General features: G+C 41.0%; 3 protein-coding genes across 3 annotated transcripts in view; 1 reads left to right on the plus strand and 2 right to left on the minus strand.

The window, feature by feature from the left end:
• The first annotated feature begins 1,018 nt into the window (after nt 1-1,018).
• On the plus strand, nt 1,019-4,152 carry LOC137287076 (uncharacterized). The gene is made up of 2 exons (XM_067819196.1): nt 1,019-1,102; nt 2,466-4,152. The coding sequence occupies exons 1-2, from the start codon at nt 1,095-1,097 to the stop codon at nt 3,430-3,432; spliced, it is 975 nt and encodes a 324-aa protein (XP_067675297.1). The 5' UTR covers nt 1,019-1,094; the 3' UTR covers nt 3,433-4,152.
• Nucleotides 4,153-4,736: 584 nt separating this feature from the next.
• LOC137287936 (uncharacterized) lies at nt 4,737-7,864 on the minus strand. The gene is made up of 3 exons (XM_067820308.1): nt 7,848-7,864; nt 6,330-7,145; nt 4,737-5,913 (listed from the first exon to the last, which is right to left on the minus strand). Exons 1-3 carry the CDS (start codon nt 7,862-7,864, stop codon nt 4,737-4,739), a joined length of 2,010 nt encoding a protein of 669 aa, XP_067676409.1.
• A 3,962-nt stretch (nt 7,865-11,826) lies between these two features.
• The window catches only part of LOC137286155 (low density lipoprotein receptor adapter protein 1-like), a 42,393-nt gene continuing 30,165 nt past the window's right edge, over nt 11,827-24,054 (minus strand). The window contains exons 7-9 of the mRNA XM_067817832.1: nt 18,377-18,432; nt 17,994-18,040; nt 11,827-17,555 (exon numbers count right to left, since the gene is read on the minus strand). Coding sequence (XP_067673933.1) covers nt 17,402-17,555; nt 17,994-18,040; nt 18,377-18,432 — 257 coding nt within the window. The 3' untranslated portion in view covers nt 11,827-17,401. The remainder of the gene's footprint in view (nt 17,556-17,993; nt 18,041-18,376; nt 18,433-24,054) is intronic.

A 24,054-nucleotide genomic window follows, 5' to 3' on the forward strand; every position in this document is an offset into this window, starting at 1 on the left:
ACAATCAAACTTTAAGATCTGCAGCCAATATATATACAATATGTACAGCTAACTTACCACTGTGTGGCAATGAGCGGGCAGTTCATAACGTTGCCAGTGTCCAATCAGGATATCCTATAAATGTTACACAACTATGAACTATGAGGAAATATGGCAATAAATCTATAGGACATAAGTTCATGGATTAGAAGTGAAACTATAACCTTAAAAGCCGTTCTAATATCCGCACATATAAATATACTTACACACTAAATATGAATTTCAATAACACACCATAAATTGCAAGTTAATTTGTTGGTTCAGCAGAGAAATATATCCTATCAATGCATTAGCTTAATGCATTTAATTCTTATATAGCTATACACCGGCATATCTATATATACATAAATATGAGAACAAAACACAAACTGACCTTATATATATAAGCAGAGGTGAAGTCCTCAGCCACTCGGTCCACAAAAAGCCAAACTATTTGCTGAGCAAAGTATTGGACCTCTGACTTGTAACACTCTTATCTTACCACTGCTTGATCAGAAAAAGTTGAACTGTGGGCAACATGACTTACATAATGGAGAGATAGGAAAAAAGGCAGACAATGCAGTGCGCTTGGCATTAGACTGAAGCTGGCTGTTGAAGAGTTAATAGTTATGTAAGTGCTGGGTTGAACCTATTGTCAAAGTATTCTAACTATGCTACTTGTGTTATCTAGCTTGTACATGTACTTGATGAAAGAGAAACAAAATAGATTAAAACACGTTTCTAAAACATTTATACAGAAGTAATAAAATCATCCCGGCCACATACATATAACTACGAATGAAATACACGAGGTAGAAAGATATGTGATTGTGTTAGTCCAACGACCTTTATTTGTTATTGACAGTATTTATTATCTAGATATAAATTTTGTATATATTATTCAGGGTAATAATAACATTTACACGAAATGGTGTTCGAGTGACATTTCCACAGTACCCTTAAGAGTTACCTCCCCTTGATAACAGTCTTCGTCAAAGCTGCTACGATTGTTTACATGAGGAAGTAAACACGAAAACGTCATTCTAGTATGAACTGTGTCTCGTATATCCACCAGCATGCACAGGTATCACTAGTAATAGAACCATTGTAAACATAATTACAAAAGTAGTACGCATGCACTTATAATCAGTGCATCAAGTTGACCACATATCATTGACTTGCTTTCTATATTGATCCCTTCTCCATTCTCACCGTCACGTGAATGATTCGCGAGGTCTATTTATATATATTGACTGGTATAAAGGACGTCAGCTACTAACTGAATGACTGTGTATGAGGACAGGGTATTTCTGATCTGTCAAAGCTGAGAATTTGTGGTTATTTATGTATGCCAACACCACTCTCCAACCAGTTGGTACAAATGAGATGGAAGATGCCAATGAATGCTAGTTATGAGTTACATAATAGCAATATTATCTATGTAGTTATATGATAAAAAGGAAACATCTCGGAGGATGCACTTACTAAGGTAAATATTACTTTTTTCACCCAAACGAGTCCTTAGACACATAGTCTGTCATAGACCACGAAGCAATTACAGTAAGTATAATAGGAAAGCCCGTTCAAGTCTTTAATATGAGGCAAGTCTAGATTACGACAGTTTCAGATAATTAAGAAAGTCTCGGGTATGATTTTCATAATAGTTTATGGTTCTTTTCTATGATCATTTTTTCCCCAAAATATGTTCGTTTCAGAGGCTAGATGTTAGTTTATTAGATGCACAGTGTAAATAATCGAAACGTTAACACCGATATTTGTCATTGTGAAATATTTATTCATTCTGTATAGATTGTCAATTCACTGAGAGTCTAGAATTTAGAATGTATATTGCCGATGCTGTACGTATCTCTGATTTGTATCAGAAATATGAAAAATACATAGATTGAAAACCCATAACCTTTCATATTTATTGCCAGAAAACTGTTAACAAACATATAATTGCTGATTTCAGATTTTGTTTTTCAAAACAAATTTATTGGCATCTTAAATAATGTTGTATAATGTTGTACATTTCGTACAAGTGGTTATGACATCAATAGTGGTCGGTGGGGAAGCCCAGTCGTTACTCCAGGTTCGATTTCGACATAAGTACAATATTTGAGGACCATTTGATATGTTCCATACATACTTCAGTAATATTTCTACACCGGATGTTCCTCTCGCTCACCTCACCCGTATTGATCCGGGTTAGAATTGACCTTCATCTTGTCGTAAGAGGCAACTGACGGGGTCGGGTGGTCATATTCGCTGACTATGTTGACACATGTCATCGATGATAGATCGATGTTCCTGCTGTTGATCATCAGGTTGTCTGGTCCACACTCGATTACTTACAGACCGCTGAGTGCGGCGTAAAACTCGGCTTACTGACTGACATTTCCGTCACCCATTCACTCGCCCACCCACTCACTCACTCTTTTATCTAGTTTCAGCCATAACCCCAAAGGATTCGTCCTTGGCTTCGAGAACCCCAAACTCTCTGACGATGTTCTTGAGGCTTTCAGGAAATTCATATGCGCAGCTAAACACCACTCTTTGATGTGTTTCCAAGAACTTAGAACTGTGCTACTGGCCAATGATAATTTCGCAACAAGACGGCTTCTCCTCCGAAGCGGATTCAGGTGTCTCCATGGCAACAAACCTGAAACTTTAGCCGACCTTTTAATCCTGATCCTGGACACAGATTTTAAAGGCATCAACAGGGATATTGTGACCTGTCTTCTTGAATATGATGCAAGTGAGTGTTACTCTATGCTACTGTCCAAGGACATAGAAGTATTTGAACTGTGGCCAAAACTTGCCTTGGACTCGAACCCGTATGTTAAGACAGTGGGCATAAACACAGACACGGTATTCATAGACCTGCTGCCCGATTTCCTGGTATGGCGGGTTGTCTCCCCTTGTCGTCGTGCTGGACCTCGTTCAACCAGACATATGTTAAGAAGAGTGCCAAAACACACTGGTTTGTTTCTCAAAGCCTTTGATATGAACTTTGAATCTAAGAACAAAAGAAAGTCTTTAATGGCTCTTGAGACTTTACGGGCTTGCAATTCTAATGTAGGATTGCATCGTTGTCTTGCCCGAATTTTTGAGCGCCCGATATTTATTTGGGACGAATGGCAACTGTTTCTCATGAAGGTTCTGGTACTGATGGGGCACCGGCCAAGTGAAAATCTGCTCAACACGTTAGAGGAATCGGATGATCTGAGGTCATTTGTTGCTTGGTATGAGTCCCACAAGCGGACAGTGCCTTCACTGCGTGACTGTGCCAGGGTTAGCGTGCGGAGGTCAGTGTCCAAGAGCAACCTTCTATATGCGGTATCTTCTCTGTGTGTTCCACAAATGTTTAAGGACTATATTCTGTACAAAGACTCCGAGGAATTTTTGAACTGACACTAGTTCTGGAACTATGCATGCTGTGTTCTTTTAACTTGGCAAGGTCTAGCGAAAGACATTTTATACGTGCATTTTTCAATAAGTGTTTTTACCTACACATTGTTTGTGTAATATGAAGCATTGTTTCTTGGGTACAGTCTCGAAAATCAATATTCAAACTATATGGCAACGGGCTTATATCGTGCCAGAAAATGCAAGGACTAACCTCTTGAACACCGATCTATGGATACTGCACAACATCACATGCACCGGTTTGCCAGCCCGTCCACCAAATGCCGTTACAGATTGACCGGAGTTAATCTGCATATGCACGACCCGTGAGGTCAAATAGCACAACCGGCAGGTCGAGTTAATTTCTTTAAATAGGGGAGCAGAGAATTTGTAAATGTTACGTTCGTGCGAAACATGCACACATCGGAAACATTAAACCATCCTCAGGTTCTGTTTTAGAGAAAGTTAGGACATCTCAACATACAAAAAATATCACACACACATACACACGACATTAATATATACTGTCTATGTATTTGCAAAATACTGTTAGCTTTGTATTTGTATTGCTGAGATTGGACATTGACACCATTAAAAAGAACAGGTTTTGAATCTTTAAAAACCACAAACCGCGACACATGGCTGATGTTCTCTCAAACTTTGTTTTTTTGCCCGGCAGTTTTTTTTCTCTCTCTCTCAGTAATGAATGAAACTCACAGTTTCGAGTAGGACATACCTTTATTACCTACTGCACATACATTAATCTCAATAATATGACATAAAACCTTAAGGAAAATGTGTAAACATAGAAACATATTAAACAGTTATGTAGATAAAATGGTAAGGTAAATACAGTATATCTTCTATCAAATACTCCTTATATGAGATTGTACAGCTGTTGATTAAACGTGGATTAACGTGCAAGTGTTTATGAATTATGTTTTGGTAATCATACTAGACAGTGTGATCAATGTCAGGTAAAAACCGGATATATGTATCGAAGTGGGACACTCCATGAAGGGTCAAGAAAGTCTCCGCCGTCGGTATATTAATGCCCGTTCGCGACGGCAATCAAATTACGTCTGTTCGGTGCTTGAAAAGTCAGTGTTTTCTGTGAGTTTCGAGCCACAGGGGGTGCAAACGCCTCACTACTAAGACCCGAGGGGTGACGGGGTAGCCTGGTTATTGAAGCGTCCGCTCGTCAAGTCAGCAATATCACGGCTGGGGACTCCAGAAATAGGCTTCACGCATTGTACCCACGTCTAGAATCGAACCAGGGTCTTCGGCGTGACTAGCGAACGCTTGAGCCACTAGGCTACCCCACTCCCCCGTTCTCCTGGGAATGAACTATATGCAGCACTTAGAGAGTAACAGCAGGGACCAATAACCCACGAATGCAATGTCACGGCTATCATGAGGATTAGTAAGATAAGGATATTTACACATGAACCATTAATCTGATGCCGTGTATCACTTGGATTCCAATAGTGACAACCTGTAGGGTGCTCTGACTGAGACGTGTAGGATGATGACGTAGACAAGTACCCGCCGGAGGCGTATGGATCTGACGTGTCTTCCACTTCCTTGTGAACAGCGTTCAGCCACGCGCTTGCCTCGCCAGCAGAGATCCGGAGATCGGGGTTGTCATCCATACATCTCTGACTCGGTGGTACTATTACCGAAATTCCCGACACGCCAACAATCTGTCCCAGCATTCTTCCTAAGCCGTACACGTCATTAGCCTTTGATGTGTCACCACCTGCACGAACTTCAGGAGCTAGGTGGACAAAGTCATCCATGTCCGGATCAGTGAACACAATGCCATACTTATAGGACGCACAGCCAAAGTCACAGTACTTCACGACAGGGGCTGGGCTGGACAGATCCACCAACACGTTGTCCGGTTTGACGTCGTTGATCAGAATGTTCATCTCGTGGATCTTATCAAGGCCCTCGGCCAACTGCCGTGCGATGCTCAGCCAGTGTTGCTTGAGTAGGGTCTCCATTACCAGAACATCGCTCAGGGTGGTGCCTGTTCCGACCAGTTCCAGGACAACGCTATGACTTCCAATTCCGTCCTGAACTAGTCCATAACATACAGGAACACAGTCAGTAGGTTCCAAGTACATGGTCATCTTGGCCTCACGGAACACATGGTCCTTTGAAACCATGTCAGTGTAATGTTCCTTCAGCACAACGTACCTCCACTCTCTGTCCACGAGCAGTGTTGCTATGGCAATCTCTGCAAACGTTCCCCGACCTATGATACGGTTACGGAGTACATCACATTTGCCTTTGTGTCTAACGCACTGTGGTGGAAGGACGGGAGGCTGGATATGCCAGTAGTGCTTAGCAACACAGAATTCTGGACCAAACAACTTCTTGAACACAAACTCCGATGTAAAAGGCTTCTCTTTGTTATAGCAGTGTCCTTCGTGGCCTGATGTGCTGCAGCGACAGGGTCTTAGTGAACTGTGAAGAGTTCTTCTGGAAACAGGAACAATATAAGGACATTAGTACAAAAAGAGTGAATGTGTGAGAAGTTACAACGCAGCCTTATAGTCACGATAAAACTAAAACTAGCAGGTACGTTTAGAATGCATAGAACCTACTGACACGCTGTCATAGAATACCATCCCAGATTATCCCAGCATCGTATAGAGGCATAGTACTACTACAAGCTGCTATATGTCTTCAATCATGTTCCTATTGTTACAAAACGGAGCAAACTCCTCTGAAAACAGATACGGATTTGTAACAAGCGAAACATTTAACACGTTACAAGTTATAAGAGACTTCATATAGGCTATTCTGTGTGTTTAAATGGAATAAGGGAATGGTTTTACCCGCTATGATGCATCAAAGAAGAAGGCACCAAGTCAGAATCTACGCATGCCGTTTGCCTTGTTACAGTCGAAGATCTCTTTGATATATCTCCATTAGTCTTCCGTGTCCGTGGGACCTCGAGTTTCGGTTTACTGGAGTTGAGATCAAATATCAATCGCAGATCGGATTGAAAACTGGAGATGGTCTGTGCAGAACTATTGTTATTTAAGACGTCCAGACCAGAAAGGAAGCTATTTGTAGTCTGTACAGAACTATCTGTGACGTCTGCCCCATTTCCAGAGCTGTGAATGGTCTGTACAAACCTATATGTGACCTCAGCCCCAGGCTCAAAGCTTTGGGTGGTCTGGGCAGAACTATCTGAGACGTCTAAAGAAGACTGGAAGTCGTGGAAGCTCTGAACAGCAGCACCAGAAATCTCTAGATCAGATTGAGTATCGGTATTTATAACCCTTAAACCACCAGTCAAAATAGTAGGGGTTGTCCAGAGTTTCTTTGCAAGCACTGTTTCCTGTCCATCATTGTCGGCCGGTGTTCCTTCAGCCGACCCCTCCTTACCCAGAATACGTAACTGCTGATGCCTCGTCTGGACGTATATACATGTCAGATCTTCAGCTCTAGATAAGATGGAGAACGCTGGAGCAGGTACATCGAATAATGAATGACGTCTACCTCTTCGTGCGTTACGCGATCTGTACACAATGCCCTGGGCGTCTAAGGTGTCCCGTGACCTCGACCCGAGCAGCCGCGAACTTTTAAAGTATCCAGTGAACGTACTAGTTGGAATAGATGCCACGGATCGGGGAGATTGTACTTTCCCGCCACAGCTACTTGAATCAGTATGATTGCTGTTATTGTTCTTGTTGGGGTTAGTACTGTGTTTGTTACAATCGCAAACACAAAACGAAAATATATAATTCTGATCTACATATAAATAGATCCTTGATACGTTGTGGCCTTGATTTATCCTCAGATAGAATCTAGATGATGGGTTCCTGGTGGAAGGTCTGTCTTGATGTTCAATCCGGTATTTATTGTGTCCAGTCAGAGAACAACATTTTTTGTGTCCGTTATAACACTCATTAACCCCGTGCATGTTCTCCGGCTGTTCCAAATGAAATTTGATTAACATGTGGATTCGGTCTGACATGTTTCAACTTCCGCCACTTTAAACTGTTATGTGTTACACGTGTCTTCTAAGTCCATATTTTCCTGCAGCTTTATCCGAAGGTATCTTGACTCGAGCTTGTGGCATTCGTTGTTAAAGACATCAGCAATCCTTGTATGAAGTGAAGTCTCTAAAACAACACAGAACGTTTTCAGATTAATCGTGTTAATTGTGAATACAATAGGGAAACATCAACCACTGGGGCTTGTGCCTGGACTTTAATATATTCGCTCACTCTGTTCAGAAATCACTATGTATCTGAATAATTATAGCTCAACTTACATATATTCACTGGACTATATCTCGATACCCTAGCGGTTAAACATAATCAGGTTTATGTTTACACATACACCCGTATGTGTGAAAGGTATGAGTGAAAATGCGGTAGACTAGTCACGTCAGCCATTACCGTGCCGCCTCTGTCATTTTTTTTTATATATGAGGGGCAGGATTATTTTGAGGATTTTAGGTTTAGGTTTTTGATTATGAATAGAGTTAGGGTGAAAGACCTAATCCAATATGACAGGTGTAATGCATATGCATCAAGGTGTATTTTTTATACTTCAAACAAAACAATCCCAAACTTTGATTGTCATAAAAGCATAACAATAGTCAGGTTATTAATACTCTAAGGTAAATATAACTTTTGTGCTTAATGGGCTCATTAAATGACATTTTAGAACTTGCAGTGATTCAATATTCGTTGAGTTTGAGTGAAATGAAACGTTGTCCTACACCAGCACCATGTTTGATTCCCAAACGCAACTCCCACACACAACAGCCTAGTGCATGTGGAAGGCAGACTAGGGTGTTCCCATATTTTTTGTTTGTAGTATATATTTGGAAATCCACGATTATTTATCATATACACACAAAAGGTAACCGACTTTTTTTCATCGATGCAGTTACCTAGAATATATCACTAAACGTAAGACTACAAAATACCGGATACCTTCCGCTATCATTTGACAGCAATCGAGTTTACTTTTGGTTAGGGTTGGCATTAGGGTAAGGTTGAGGGTTAGGTTAAGGTTTGGGGTTCTGCATTCGGATACTGAAATCGTCATAACAAAGGGAAAGAAAAAATGTCAAACCTGGTTTTCATGGAAGAGTTACCCATTAACAAAATCCCAGTTTGCAGGACTCAAAATATCCCTTTGTGGTTCAAGAATGAATTCGACGCGGGGATGGACAGCGAGGAGGTACGATGGATAAGCTTCAAAGCTGTCGAAAATATGGAAGAGCATGGACGAAGACAACAGGAGGTCCTTGTGCTGATCAGGCGATACTACATTTCCTTCTGAGTGTATCTAGACGTTTGTGGCGTCACATGTGTAAGCTACACCAGTTCTGAGAGATGAGGAGATATGTAAGGATTCTTAACTTCAACTGCCATCATGAAGATACGGACATTTCACATCCGGTAATGCTGAACATTCTATTATGACGTCACAAGAACAGTCAATCAGGGGAAATGACGTCATACAAAATAGGGGTTGTGAAGAATGGTGTCACCGCATCCACCAATGACACATCAGCACGTTTACCCACAAACCAAAGAGTTCCACCTCAACACTGCGTCCCTGCTCTGTGTCTGCCCACATCAGGGGTGTCTGACTCCTCTATCTCCACTCTTGTTGTCCATGATCAGCTTCACGGTCACCAGGTGTCGTCTCCGAAAGGCATAGGGAAGAATGTTGTTTAACGTATTTGCCCATCAGTGACACATCAGCCCCTTTATAACATGGAGCTCCACCGCATCCCTGTGTCCCTTCCGTGCTAACTCCATGCACAGGTGTGTTGCTCCATTGACTTGGTTTGATTTTACGCCGCCTTCAGCTATCTGGTGGCGGTCTGGACATAATCGAGTTTGGACCAGACAATCCAGTCATCAACATCATGAGCGTCAATTAATCTACCTAAAAGGGATGACATGTGTCAACCAAGTCAGCGAGCCTGACCACCTGATCACGTTAATAGTCGTCTCTTGCGACAAGCCAAAAAGATCTTACTGAAGATCAAATCGAAGGGGTTTAGGCAATTAATGATTGTGTTTAATATATAAATTTCTGTTAGAGCTAGAAGTTGTAGAATGCACAATGTTTTGTTGTGTACGACTGGAGAGTGTTATTGTTTGTAAAACGTGTAAGTTGAAAATGTAAGAACAAGTGTTGTGTGATGCTTATTGGGGTAAAACTATATTATGTTGGGTTATGTCAGAGTTTTTCCGTTATTGCTTAACACCATACTTAGCAGCATTCCATGGCAGCAGTCTGATAGCGACCTCAAACTTAGAATCAGGTTTATGAAATCATGTGATTGAAAACATGAACATCCATCGATGCGCCCCTAAGATTTAGTAACAAAAAATAACTGAACCCTCCACCCCGGCATGTCATGTACATGATCAATGGACCCCAACCCCTCTCCCAGCACGTGTACAAAACATATCCCCCATCCTCTAAATGATGATCACCCACCCTAGCCATAAATTATGAAGGGCACCAAACCTCTAAAATAGCAAACATTTAAGGATTGACTGTGTATTTCTTTCGTTGCATTGAAGTATGAAACTAAAAACCAATGTGCACACTGTATGAATCCGCGGATTCTTCAATCCATACTTCAATGCAACGAAAGAAATACACAGTCAATCCTTGTAATTAAATTCAGCAACAAATACTATACCCTTTCAACAATATTTTCTTTAAACTTAATCAAATTCATCGAAACAGATATCTTTGTTACCACCGATTAACATTTTCGGTGTAAGAATTCGGTAATGGCGTGACATGACTCAGGTGACTCATTTACATAAAATGACGCGCCTACCAAACCATTAGCCATTCAGCATAGCGCACCCCCAAACAGTTGTCAATCAACCAAGCTAACATCGGTCGGCGAATCAGAGTGGAACAACTCAACGTGACGCGTCCCGGTGTCGGCAAAGTTTCAAGTGCAAACGTTTGAATTACTACCTGCGAACTGTAAGAGACAGTTTGAAAAGTGAGAATTGGAAATGAAGCCCGATGATAAGAAGTTAGTGGAACTGAGATTGTAGTATATGCGCAAGTAGAAAGAGGGTGTGATGTGACTGGGATTGCGATGCCATGAACTGATGGTCTAACGTGCGCATGCTCTTGTCGAGGCGTTGCAACGTTATTAACGTTCACGGATAATTTTGAGTTGTTTGTGTATGTTTTACCACAATGTATCACTTCAATGTTTACCCAAAGTTCATTAAGGTACCCGAGTACAAGGGAATTCCCTCGCTGTGTAAAGGTATTCCCCGACATTCCGGTCCGGTTCGGTGGGCGTGGCTTATTTTTTTCAGATCCATTGGGAAATGAACTCAAAAGAAATGTTCCCAGTTAACCAATCAGATTGCCAGAATTTTAATGAACACAATAAAAATTTAGTTATTGTTGATATACGGGTAACGTTATTTTTCAGGGCATTATCATTTGTAGAAGCCCGATGTCTTTCGATCATTAACTACTCGACGAAGCAGCGCCTAATAACGGGGTTGATAACGAATGGCCCGTCGTCAAGCATTTTGCGGGCATTATTAAGTTAAAGTGGCCCGCTCATTTCTGATAACGTGTGGGCGTTTTAAAGATAGTTCTATCCATTTTAGCTATAACATAAGGGTAACGCTATTTTTCAGGGCATTATCATTTGCAGAAGTCCGAGGTCTTTCATTAACTGCCCGACCGTTATTATAGCTAAAATGAATAGAATTTTTAATACAATAAGAATAAAAACAGCCGCAACGGTTTAGAAGCATTTACTGCCAACAACAAAACGACGGAGGTCACTGACACACATTTTGCAAATATAGACACGTCATAGAGGAACACAGATGACGTCACTATTGAGAGTGGCGACAATCGACCTTGACCTTTGCTCATACTACCAGCCGCCATTGTTTTCAATCATCAACAACGTTAGACTTCAAGTCGATATTTTCATGGTCGTATGTTGTCATTTATGGTACAATTGTTATGGTTGGCACAGGCAGGAAAGTGTATAATGGCACAGGCACATGTGACGAATGTGAGCCAGATATTTGGTCAATAATGAACCCAAGTTCATTCGAGTCGAAGGTGATTGAACTTCAACAGCTGAGCTATTTATGAATGGCCCGTCGTCAAGCATTTTGAGGGCATTATCAAGTTACAGTGGCCCGCTCATTTCGGATAACGTGCGTAACGTAACGTGATTAGTGAACGTGCGAGTTATTTACTCTGGTCGGACAATCCGTCCCTGCTCCTGACAGGGGAGACTATAAGGGCAACAACTCACATTTGATGCTGGCACTCTGGATTTTCTTCACTGGCAATGAGATCGTGTTCTAAGTTTTTCTAATAAACAACAGACACTCTCAGTAAACTCATGCATTTATTGTTATAAAAAAGCCACACACCATCATGCATGCCAATGGTGCACAATGCAAGACTTGCAATAAAACAACACTTTCTGCGGAGACACTGCCTGACAGGAATTTGTGTCTATTTGTAAACAAAATCTACTGCCTATACTGATTAGTTTGGTTTTTTTTAAAAATGTCATTCCAAATATGCAATTTTGCTCTTCTGTACATATGTATGCAAGACAGCCACAGCAATGAGAAATGACAAACATAAAAAAAACTGTTTTATCTGATAACCTCATCAGCATTATCAAACAGACTAAAAAACTGTTTAAAGTCAGTCCTGTATATTTAAATTATTTAATGTACATAGAGTGAGTGTTTCTACCAATGAGGGATTTGAACCTGACCATCGAAGGCATTACGTTTTAGGCCACGCCATCAACATAAATATACTATGGTTGATATTTATGTTCACAATGATTGGCAGAAATCTAGTCTATTGAGAAACATGATCTCAGGAAAGATAACAGCTGGCGCTGAGGCCTTATATATCTGGTGAGATAAAGTCATGTGACTACAACCCTCTAGCACTTAACGGACAACTTCTGTTATCTGGGGTAATAATAATCAGCTTGTTTGGGCACTTTGGGCATGCATTGTGCATGGAGCATTGTGCATGGAGCAACATGCATGATAAATGGACTATTCTTCTTCTTATCATCATAACATAAAAATCTTAAAATCACCAAAATGGTTGACAGATTCAACACAATGACTTTCCAATTTTGCAATGAAGTTCTCAAATGTGATGGTAGCTTCAAGCAAACTGTTCACGCTACAAACATAAAAACAATATTTGACACCATTCTCTTTCTTCAATAAAATAAAAGAATTACAGATTGTCTGTCCCTTGAGAGTGAAAGCCTTCAATAGAAGCTTAAGACTCATTCATTGAAAAGTCGGCAATTCTGTTTATCTCTACCATTTTAAAAGCATGTAACATGACATCCATAGCACCCCAGCCACCGTCTTGTCCAGGATATTTGATTAGGTCTTAAAACTTATTAATCCAAACAGTCTGGCCTAAGTTTAACTGTCTAGAATAACAAGATTCAAACATTATTATCATAATTATTACCTTACAAGGAGATGGAAACAAGCTGGGCATATTGGTGTATATATCTGCACACTGCCATAGCAGCAACAAGAAGCAAGCTCTGGGTTCATCTACATCCTGCATTCTTGGAGCAATGCTTTCTTGAGTATAACTGAGCATAGCACCAACATACTATCACTATACGCCGACAAGGACCTTGCCTGACATTCACAATGTTTAAAATGGCAGCAACATTGGTTCTGTACCTGAAATAAACAGCAGTGAACAAACATGCACATTATGTACAGTTGAATCTCGTTGATCCACACATTCCCCATTGGGGAAAATAAATAAAATCTGACATGACTATGTCTTGAGGTAATGCTCACAAACTTGTCCTTGAAATATCGTTCACGATGACATTAAACAAGCATTGTCTTAATAACAATCTTTCTGGTATTGTCTGACAATGACATCAATAGTTTGGTGTTTACTACGTTCTTATGTTAGTAATGTTTAGTACAATGACATGCATCAGAATATGTTAAGTTACATTACAAATAATAGCTTTAATGGATACATAATTCAGTCTAGTTTACCAACAAAGATTTGTACGTTCTCTTGACCATGTACCTGTGCCAGATGAAACACTCCAGTTTTTTATATCCCCATATTAATAGTTTTAACCCAATGTCCTTTTTTTTTTAAAACAAGACTTGGCTGATTTTCACCAAAATTTGCAAATCGATTGAATAAATCACCATGGTTATCACTGTCAGGATAAGCGAGAATTCACTGTAGGCACATCTAAACAGACATACATGTACTGGAATACAAAAGCCAAAAGTGTTAGAAATATATTTAGGAATGACTATATATATATATTGTTTCAGAAAATAGCAGTACATATAGTATAACCCAATTGTCAATAAGTGTAGAAACATGTGACTGGCTGTTTACATTCCAGATCAGAAGAATGCACCAATGAAACTCCTTGTAACATATCTCAAATGAGACAGATAACCAGTGAGCAGTGATAACAAATTTTACCAGAGAGCATTCAAGGATTCTGATGATAAAATTATTCATCATCTGATTTTCAAACAAAGCCTAATTTTAGTAAAACACTTAATAATTTCATAAAACATAACACTTGTGATGCAGTGTTCACTCTTCACACTGTCTGTGGTGTGATCAAAGTGACTTCTACAAGGAATATTAAACACAACCAAAGACATGTTTCATGCAATGCTGATACAGCTGTATTTAAGATTCACAGCTGTATTTAAGACTCATAGCTGTACTACACCTCCATTACTGCATCACAAGTTTACAGCTGTGTCAGACATTTACAGCTGTCAGACATTTATGACTGTATCAGATGTTTACAGCTGTGTCACATATCAACAGCTGTCAGTCTTTCACAGCTGTGTCACATATTTACAGCTGTCAGTGTTTCACAGCTGTGTCAGATGTTTATACCTGTGTCAGACATAAAACCAACATTACTATTTGAGATGTCGCAATCTTAATGCATACCTTTCAAAATAAAATTAAATCCACACAACACAAATATTCCCTCAAAACGTGATTATTGTTGTACACAGTGGTGCTTGGTGCCAAGAAACAACAAGTGAATCAAATTCAGATAACAACGCTTTGATGCTGACTGGCTGATAAGAAATGTCATGTGATGCGACTTACTGAGTTTGTGAGATTATCATGCAGTGAGGTACTACACTGAGAGAGCAAATTTTGGATTAATCAAGACTGAATATTAACAATTCCATAAACCAGATAGTTATGAACAGTTGTTATCAAAGCAAATCCTGACTAGGTCAGCCTGCCAAGCACTCCACAAGAACGTTGTAAATGTAATATGTCAAACCACAGGCAAACTGTAGCACAAATGGGCTGCACATCATAGAGAAAATGACTAGTCTTCTTACATGCTAGCGCTTCGCTTGCACATAAGAAGACTTGTCATATTCTTTATACTGCACGACCCAATTTGCGCTACAGTTTGCCTGTGGTCAAACATACAATCCAATAAATTGCATGCAAATTTTAAGTAAAGAACATGGCTGCCCTATTCTATAATAACACACAGAATCACTATGTAGATAGTGATGAAATAAATAACACAATAAAGAGTTGTATGGTTAATAGTCAATTAACAAAATATGCTCGAAACATGCAAGAGGTCATGCAATCACTCAAAATATACACTTCGTAATATATGACTGTACAAACATGAGTGACTTCTTTAAAAAATGCAAAGGTGTAAATTCAACATGTTGAAGAAAACTGTCATTTTATAATCAGAATTTTCCGTTTATTAAATCTGTAACTAAAGTGACAATACACAGATCGATCCTTAAATGAATGAGTTTAGCTTTACTCTGCTTTAAGCAATATTCTAGCAATATCACACCAGAGGACACAAAAAATGCACTTCAAACATTGTATCCATGTGGGAATTGAACCGTAACAAAGAAAGTTTTAATCACTAGACTACCCAACCATCTCTTCCCTTAAATGAATGTCTGTGAGAAGCTTTGGAGTGAGAGAGTTTAGTTTTACACCAATTTTAACAATATTTCAGCGATATCATAGCAGGAAAAGCTTTGGAAATGGTAGGGTTCTTTAAAACTAAAACCCTTTCCTACTGGTTGATGGAAATTAGTTACAGTTTTAGTTCAACACCACCATAACCAAAATTAGATTCTTTAATACAATAATAGGCAGACAATGCAAAGGCTGCTTTGGGTGTTTACTGGCATGAAATAAGCTGCATAAAATTCACACATTCACTTGTCCCTCAGTTACATCAGCTGACATTTAATTAACATGTCTCTGAAAGTGAGTGAAAGAGTTGAATTTCAAGCACTATTTCAAGGCATGTGTGCAGCATGTTGGTGTGAAACAAGGATGCCTTTGTACAAAGCTAACTTAGTGCTTAGGTGACCGTAACTCACATACCTGACGTAAGTCATGTCAGGTACGGGAGACGTAAGACATAAGGTAGGTTTAGCGCTAAGGTTGTTTTGCACAAGCATCCCCTTCTGCAGAGCCTAGATTTTCGAAGTTCTCTCAGCGCTAAGATAGTCATAAGTTAATGTTAATGTATGGCACTTACGACTATTCTGAGCCCTGGGCCTGGGATTCACATGTACAGAATGGGAGGCTGAATGTCTACACTGAAAACAATGTAACATACATGTATTCTAATGAAAGCAGCAGTAGTTAACTGGACGTCATTGGGGGATTTGACAACACATGGGCCAACTTAAAAATACAACAGCTGTTATCCTGACAATTCTTACTTTGACAGAGCTCATACTGACTTTTCAAAAGCTTAAAATTAAATAATTCAATTTATGCATTAAGAAAAAAACACTATTGCCGTTTGATATGGTATGGTTGAAATATACAGCACAGTGAGAAACAATTTTTTCAATTCTTAATGGTTTTCAGTGACTGTCAGATTGTGACTGTCATCTACAATGACACATGGCAATTCCAGTCGATCTTCTGACAAGCACATCATCAAAAACCTCACCAAAATTCCAAATCCTCTGCCCCTTTTTATGTTAGAATAATTTGTTATTTCAGAATAGAAAAATACATTGATATTGTTGAAAACGAAATGGTTTTACAACATTCAAATAATCAACCACAGTTGTTATGTTTAATATAGTATTGGTCAGCTGTTTCTAATGAGTGAGTGAGTTTTACGTCGCTTTTAACAACATTCCAGCAATATTCCAGCAATATTCCAGCAGGTAACACCAGAAATGGGCTTCACACATTGTATCCATGTGGGCAATCGAAACTGGTCTTTAGTGTGATGAGCAAAAACTTAAACCACTTGGCTACCCCGTCCTGCAGCTTGTAATAAAATCAGGCAACTTACATATACACACGTACAGATTCAGTTGGAAAGAGTGTAAACAAACAGTCTTAGACTGTGCAGTGATATTACTGGGACTACCATTATTGTTCCTGTATTATATCCTCAGGAAATAAGACCTTAACAGAAATCTAGGTTTCTGAATACAAAGAATTTCTTGCACCTCGATTAGATACACTGCCCAGCTATGTCACCAGCCAACATCAGTAGAACATTAGTATACATATATAAACACTCACTACAGCCCTATAATAAACTGACTGTTGCCGCTGTGTTTCCTTCTGTCAAAAACAGGATGTCAATTAAACATCTAGACAGCTGTTGCTACGGCAACTTAAGTACAAACACTTCAGAGAAGGACATCCTTCATGTCTGCTGCCATGTGCCACAACAGCCATGTGTCTCTTACAAATGACAGTCAGACGTGGATTTAAATTTCTGACAATTACTTGTGAATTTGATATTATGTACAGGAAAGACAAACAGGAAAGGTCTTTTAAATTGTGATTTAGCAAAGATTTGCCACAATTTATAAAACAGCAAAAAACTGACTCGAAGTAACTACAGTTCCCGTCCTTGTCATAAATTCAGCAAATCTTCAATAGATTTTTGTCGTGAGAATTCTTCGAAGCACCTCTGTCCGTCCATATACTGCTGGACACTCTCGTCTACATCCTCCTTGCAGAGGTCTGTACTGAAAGAATGCAGACGTCGACCTCTGTTCTGGGCAAGTCTGGAAGACCAAACGTTGCTAGTTGTTATCAACATTATTTTATCCATATTACTATTCATACATATGTGTATTATGTTTTTAATGAACATGCTCATAGCGCACTGACGTATATAACACACTGTTTGGGGGGTCCTGACCACTTGCTGTATATGTAAGTCAATTTTAGAGTTATAATGAGATATGATCAGCAATCTCGTTCAGTTTATTAACTGTGGATTACCGTATATGACAGGAAAAACAAAAACTGTTAAGTGTTTTTTTCATCTCACCTTCACACTAGATCCACCTGTGGGTAGGTCACAGGTTGTGTTACACCCTTGAGGAAGGGACAAATTCTCTTCATCTTTCAATGTTTCAAACAACAACCATTTGGCCATCATTTTTACCGATGATAAATAATGGTGACATCAATGACTGATCAAGTTGTTCCTTACTCACCTTGAGAAATCATCCTCCAAGTCTTCCTCTCTATCACCAAATTCTTGCTGAAAGACAAAACATACATAAACTTAGAAAAGGAAGATGTGAGTGAGTGAGCGAGTTTAATTTAACACCACACTCGGCAATATTTCACCAATATGGATGCCATCTGTAAATATGTCTGGACCAGACAATCCAGTGATCAACAACATGATCATCGATTTACATGACTGGGATACAATGACACATTCAACCAAGTCAGCGAGCTTGACCACACGATCCCGTTAGTTGCCTATTACGACAGGCAAGCATGGGTTACATATGATCAATTCTAACCTGAATATTTACACACATTGTGAAGGACACAATACTTTACTGATTCTGTAAAGTGGGGTACTTACCCATTGTTGCTTGTTGGTATTGCCTGGGGCCTGGACCTGAGGTGGGCCTGGGATTGCTGAAATACAGCACAAATTAAAGCTACAGGATACAACAATGACTCCAAGACTGCAACACCCATTTCCAGTCATCACTGATTATATACTGGATAAAATAAGTTAGGGATAATAGTATTGTTATGATGGATATTTTATCAGTGTGTCAACGAAGAAATAGATGATTAATCATAATTTCAAAATTTACACATATCCCTAACTATTTTGTCCAGTATAAAGAACAAAACTACTTTGTAGTGATTTCAAGATGCTCACTTTGGAATTACAGTAGAGTAAAATTGTTACTAAAGGAGAATATTAGGATGAGTAGTATAGGTAATGAGAGTTCTGGACCACTTTTCAAAAACCCCCTCTAAAAAGCCTCATTTACTAAATGAGGCTTTGGTGGGACCATTAGCTCTTGCTACTATTGCCCCTACTACAAAGCCACGCCATCACGTTTACCGTGACTTGGCAGGCGGTAACACTGTGCCGTACGGTACGATCAATAATTCTTCTCTTACAAACCCCCTACCCGGCCCACCCCTCAAGTAGTACAAGTTAGGTTCGTCGGCTTTCATATCCACTTTATCTATGTTGTAAGTTTTGACCGACCATATAGGATCGGTGGCTCGCTTACGGCTATCACCCTCGTGTTCCCCAGGCTGGTACAGATACCTCACTAGGGCCCTATCCGGTATCTGTTTCTCCTTCCAACGCAATGGAGCGGCCGGCTCTGCAACTATTGATTTTAGTTTGATAGCGTCTGCCGGTTTCTTACCGGTGAGACGGGTGACTTCATGGTTGATTGCCGACACCACCTCGGGTAACCTCGTGACCCATTCGGTCGATCGTTTTCCAGGGGTGGTCATCTCCCTAGCATACTGATGGCCGAACAAGCGCTCAGCCAAAGTCCTATTAAATCTCTCAACTATGGCTTGGCTGCGATGGGCTCCGGCCGTGCCACGCCTGACCTTCGTATCGTGTTTGGCTAGCAGTTGTGACACAGCACCCATGAACTCCCGTCCGGGGTCAACTTGCAGCTCTGTTGGCCACGTCAGCGGACTGCGTTTGTATATACGTTCGAATCCTCTGGCTACCTGGGCCGAATCTTTCGTGGTCAAGGGTTCGGCTTCCTTGTAACGACTGGCTACGTCCACTACGGTTAAGGCATACTTGTACCTCTTATCGTGGGGTAGGAACAGTAGGTCTGCCTGGTGAATGCTATTAGGTATGTTAATACCGAACCTCCTTCTAGGTACGTAGCGTGGTGCCGGCAAATAGATCTGCCACAGGGCTTGTTTTTCAAGCCACGCTTTGGCTTCCTCCGGGGGTACTCGCGCTAGTTTAGCTAGCTTATCTACTGCGCTAGCTCCTTTCCAGTACCCACGCGGGCTGTAGTAAATAGACTCAAATTTTTTCATGTCCATACGCGTATGTGTTTATCCCATCAATAGCTATCCAACGTTTCGTGTCCATAGGCGATAGGGACGTCTTGTTTATAGTCAGTCCGTATATCTTGTGCCCATCACTTCTAAGTGTGTTCATTTTATGTCTAAAGGTACGGGTCTTGAACAGGGCTTCCTTGAATCTGGCGTGTTTGATGTGTTGTTTCACCACATACTTCTTAACCCCCTTAGCCTTCCGGATCTCGCTATTGTCGGCTTTCAGTATGGAGTACATCTTAGGCCTCAAACCTATGTACTCGGCTATGGGCGTGCCAGCACACTCGTCCTTCATCTTACCTAGGACCTTTTTATTTACCGTACTGTGCATGGCATGGGTCTTAGGGTAGTCGCTGGTGTCGTATAAATCGAGGTGTTTTTTCATGTCCTCGTACACGTCCTCGGTTCGAATCTCCATCAGCAGGGAATCCGTGTCAGTGTACAGCACTTCGCACCTGTCACCGTACTGTTTCTTGAGCTCGTTGTAGTAAAAGTCGTACATCAGGTGTTTGGATAAATCGAGGATGCTCATCCCCACGTAAACAGGTCGGTTGAATTTTATGTGGCTTTTCTTCATGTGTAGGGCAGCCAGGTCGTCTGTGAATATCTTGCTACGGTTGAATGCCGGACTGGCTATCAATTTCCTGAGCTTGTCTTCCTCACTAGATCTAACCAGCTTCACGGTCACGCGTTTCCTCAGGTTCTCCATAGTCTTACCAAACACCGAGTTGTTCATGAGCTTGTAGAGATTTTTCTCGAAATCACTGGTGGCTTTTTTTCGTAGGTCTGTGTTCATTCTGATGTAGGGCTCCATCCATGGGCTCTGGTCAAACATGAGCACCCTGTGTATTTTGGCCAGCCTCATACCCAACGACAGGTACAGCTGTAGGTTGCGATAGTGAACGATGTACTTGGTCTTATTCATTAAGTTAGGCACGAGTTTTTCAACGTCTGTCACGCGGCCACCTGACAAGTTATGTTGGTACTCAGACATCCAGTCTGGGTTAACCCTCATACGTTCGGGTGCAAGGGGATAGCTGTTGTGCGATGCGTGTAATGCCTTGGGATACTCTAAGTCAACCTCGAGGATATAACCTTTGTTCGAATCTGGTGCAATACTCATAACATCAACGTGGGGTACCCATTCGAATCCCCCTGTAGGTAGATACTGGCTCATGGCCCAGCCGTACAGGTTGTTTGCGTCGAGGTAGAGAATGTGATTGGTTGGTTTGTTAGGATCGTAACCTTTCACGTATTGATTATTTGCTTTAGCGTATCGTTTGGATGCCATGGAAATCCCACCTCGCAAGCCTTTCTCAATGAATAGGTGCATGTCGTAATCTGTGAGCAATTCTAAATTAACTCCGGTCTTTTTAAGCAAGGCGTCCCACGACAGACCTGGGCTGGTGTAATACCATGCGGGGTCGAGTTTATACTGCTTGAAACATGTCCGCCTGAATGTTTCAAACACGTCGGCTAACAGCAGTACATCTGTCCTCAAGTACAGGTCGTGATAATCACCCAGGTTCTTACAACCCAGTTTATTCCATACGTTAATCGCGTGCGAGTAATCGTCTCGTGAGACGGACGCCTCATTCAGCTTGCTATAAAAGCAGTCAATAGGGGGTAGTCTGGTCTCTGTGAACTTAGCCCAGCTATCCATGTACTCATAGGGGTACACACCCTTCCTCATAAGCAGGGGTCTAGTCTCGACGTCTGTGTATCGATCGGTGATAGGGAAGGTATTGTTAGCCTTGACCAGACTGTCGAGTGACGACAGGAGGAATTGAAACGAGTCAATGAACCTAAGTCCGTTTAAGCTGAAGGAGATGTATCTCTCCATGTTGTTGGGGATGCACGATATATTACCATCGATTTTCGCGATGGCCTGCATGATCAAATGTGAGTCGTACCCTCTCAAGTTGTGAAAGACAACGGGGATGTTTATTGTCTTAGGGTTGATTTTAAGCTTGAGGTTGCACGCGTTGTGAGCGGCGCCTCTATACTTACCAGTTATGTGACAGTGATCTCTCACCGAATCACCGTTAAGCGGTGAGTCACACACGTGACAGTGAGTGCTACTAGCGTGAGCTAGCTTGTCAACTCGGGTCATACGCATGGGAGCGATTCTATATAATGTATTCCTAATAATTTTTTCTTCCTCCTGCAAACACTTTAGAAACCTTTCAGCCGCGTCAGGCCCCCTATACACTACCGGAGCTTTCGTTTCCCCGTCACAACGGACGACAATGTATCCAAACGAACAGGCTTTATGCTCTTGTGTCTTGTGGGTGAAGCTACCCCCACTAGGGGGTGTGGGGGAATCCCCACCCACAACTAAGGCTTCGAAGTCGGCGTATATAATATAAGGTACAGACATTTGGTTCTTGTGGTTACTGAATTTTAGGATATTTTCACCTTCCTTAGGCATGTCGACTCGTATGGCCGTCTGCCCCACACCTTGGCAATCATCCCGGTGGGATTCTAATAAATCAGCTCGACTGAAACCGTGTAGACATCGTACACAAAAATGTTTTTCCCCATTGTGTTTCGACTGGTCGTGCAACAACCGGCTGAGATGTTTTATCCATGTGTAGTGATACTTTTCACCTCGCTGGATCATGAATATATTGATAACTTGGCAATCCTTCACCGTGCTGACCCTGTGTATTATTATTGTATTACCTTCGTGCCCAAAGACATTTATAGCCAGATTATTCTGTTTTTCTACTTTAGTGATCTGGGATATGGGGGTGGGTTCATCTATACCATCCCAATTAAGCCCATCATCTTGGGGATAGCTAGAAAGCCTATCTGAATGAGTGGCAGCTGGAAATAAGGCTGACCTGATAGATATCCTCAGGCAATCGTTTCCTCTATTCTTAACGTTTACTATGGCATGTTTGTTCCTATAGTAGGGGGGTAAGGCTAGGTATGACCCGCCTCTGAACGGCACGTATTTAGCTATGTCTAGATAGACGTTATCGATTTTATCCACAGCCCACCCGGACCCCATGTGCGTGTAGCGTTCTAGGTATTCTCGTATCTGCTGAAAACTGGTATCGATTGATGCATCAATGGTCTCTATATGTGTGACGACCTCTTGTTTGCCTCGGAAGTAAGGTTGCAAATACTCAGTGACCCCTGTGGTGCCCTCCTTATCGAGCGACATTTTCACTGTGATCTGAAACTTGATACTTCCTAGATTATTTAGTTCCTGGTTGACCTTATCAGCTATCAGAGGCTTGATATCTGTAATGTCTATATTTCTATCAACGTGCATGCGCCAACTTCCCAAATAGTTGCCTACGGCGTGCTTAGTGCGCACGAACTGTAGGTCAATAGCTCTATTCTGTCGTAATAATTCTACAAGCTGTGGTTTTCTCATACGGGAATACCCACCTAAACCCAAATCGTGTGCCTCGGTTTTCAGTTGTTTTACAGTGGGACGTGCTACGGGGGCATGTGATAACAATGCGGTTAACCCGGCTCTCCCCAGGTTTGAATAACCCGTGTGTCCAAGCTGTTTTGCTTGAGCTTTTAATTGTTTTACCGTAGGAGGGGCTTCTAAACCTAGTAATCTCAACAATGCTGACTTCCGCATTCTAGAATACCCGATAACACCTCTCTGTTTTGCGACCCTCTTGAGCTCGCGCACAGTAGCCATAGTGTTTACACCTAAGAGAATCAATGTCTAATTGGTCGGCAGTAAAGGGGAGGTAACTCTTAAAAAATATTTTCTGGTGGCCGGGTACAATTCTAGACATTCTGTCAAATCGTCCCACGTACCTGGTAAAATATATAATGTGGCTGTTTCAATCCAGTACTCGCCTTGGGTATAGTATTCCTTGTATTCACTTATACTCGAAAAACGTTCTATATGGTATTGAGACGTGATATCCCGCTCCCATTCGAAGGGGTGAGTATACTTAACACCCTCTTTAATCCATACCACGTCCACTATTATCTTAAATCTGAAGCTACCCCATAAGGCCAGTTCATATTTGAATATGTTTTCCACAGACATAGCTATACGTAGGTGTGTATAATCTCTAATTGGAGTCTATCTTGAGCAGCCGCCTACGTTCTTTTATGTAGCCTTTTTTATTCTCGTATATGAGTTGATGTCTGACTACATTCGCTCCGTGAGCTTTACATAAACAGTAGTGTCCTTTAACCCCGATACCACACACAGAACAC

Source organism: Haliotis asinina, chromosome 6 (genome assembly GCF_037392515.1).
Source record: "Haliotis asinina isolate JCU_RB_2024 chromosome 6, JCU_Hal_asi_v2, whole genome shotgun sequence".
In the NCBI taxonomy this organism is placed as follows: Eukaryota; Metazoa; Mollusca; class Gastropoda; order Lepetellida; family Haliotidae; genus Haliotis; species Haliotis asinina.

Excerpts from the sequence above, each read along its gene's own strand:
- LOC137287936 (XM_067820308.1), bottom strand. Across the intron at positions 5,914-6,329 it reads AGATCTTCGACTGTAACAAG|AAGAACTCTTCACAGTTCAC; the intron begins GCAAACGGCATG and ends TCCTGTTTCCAG.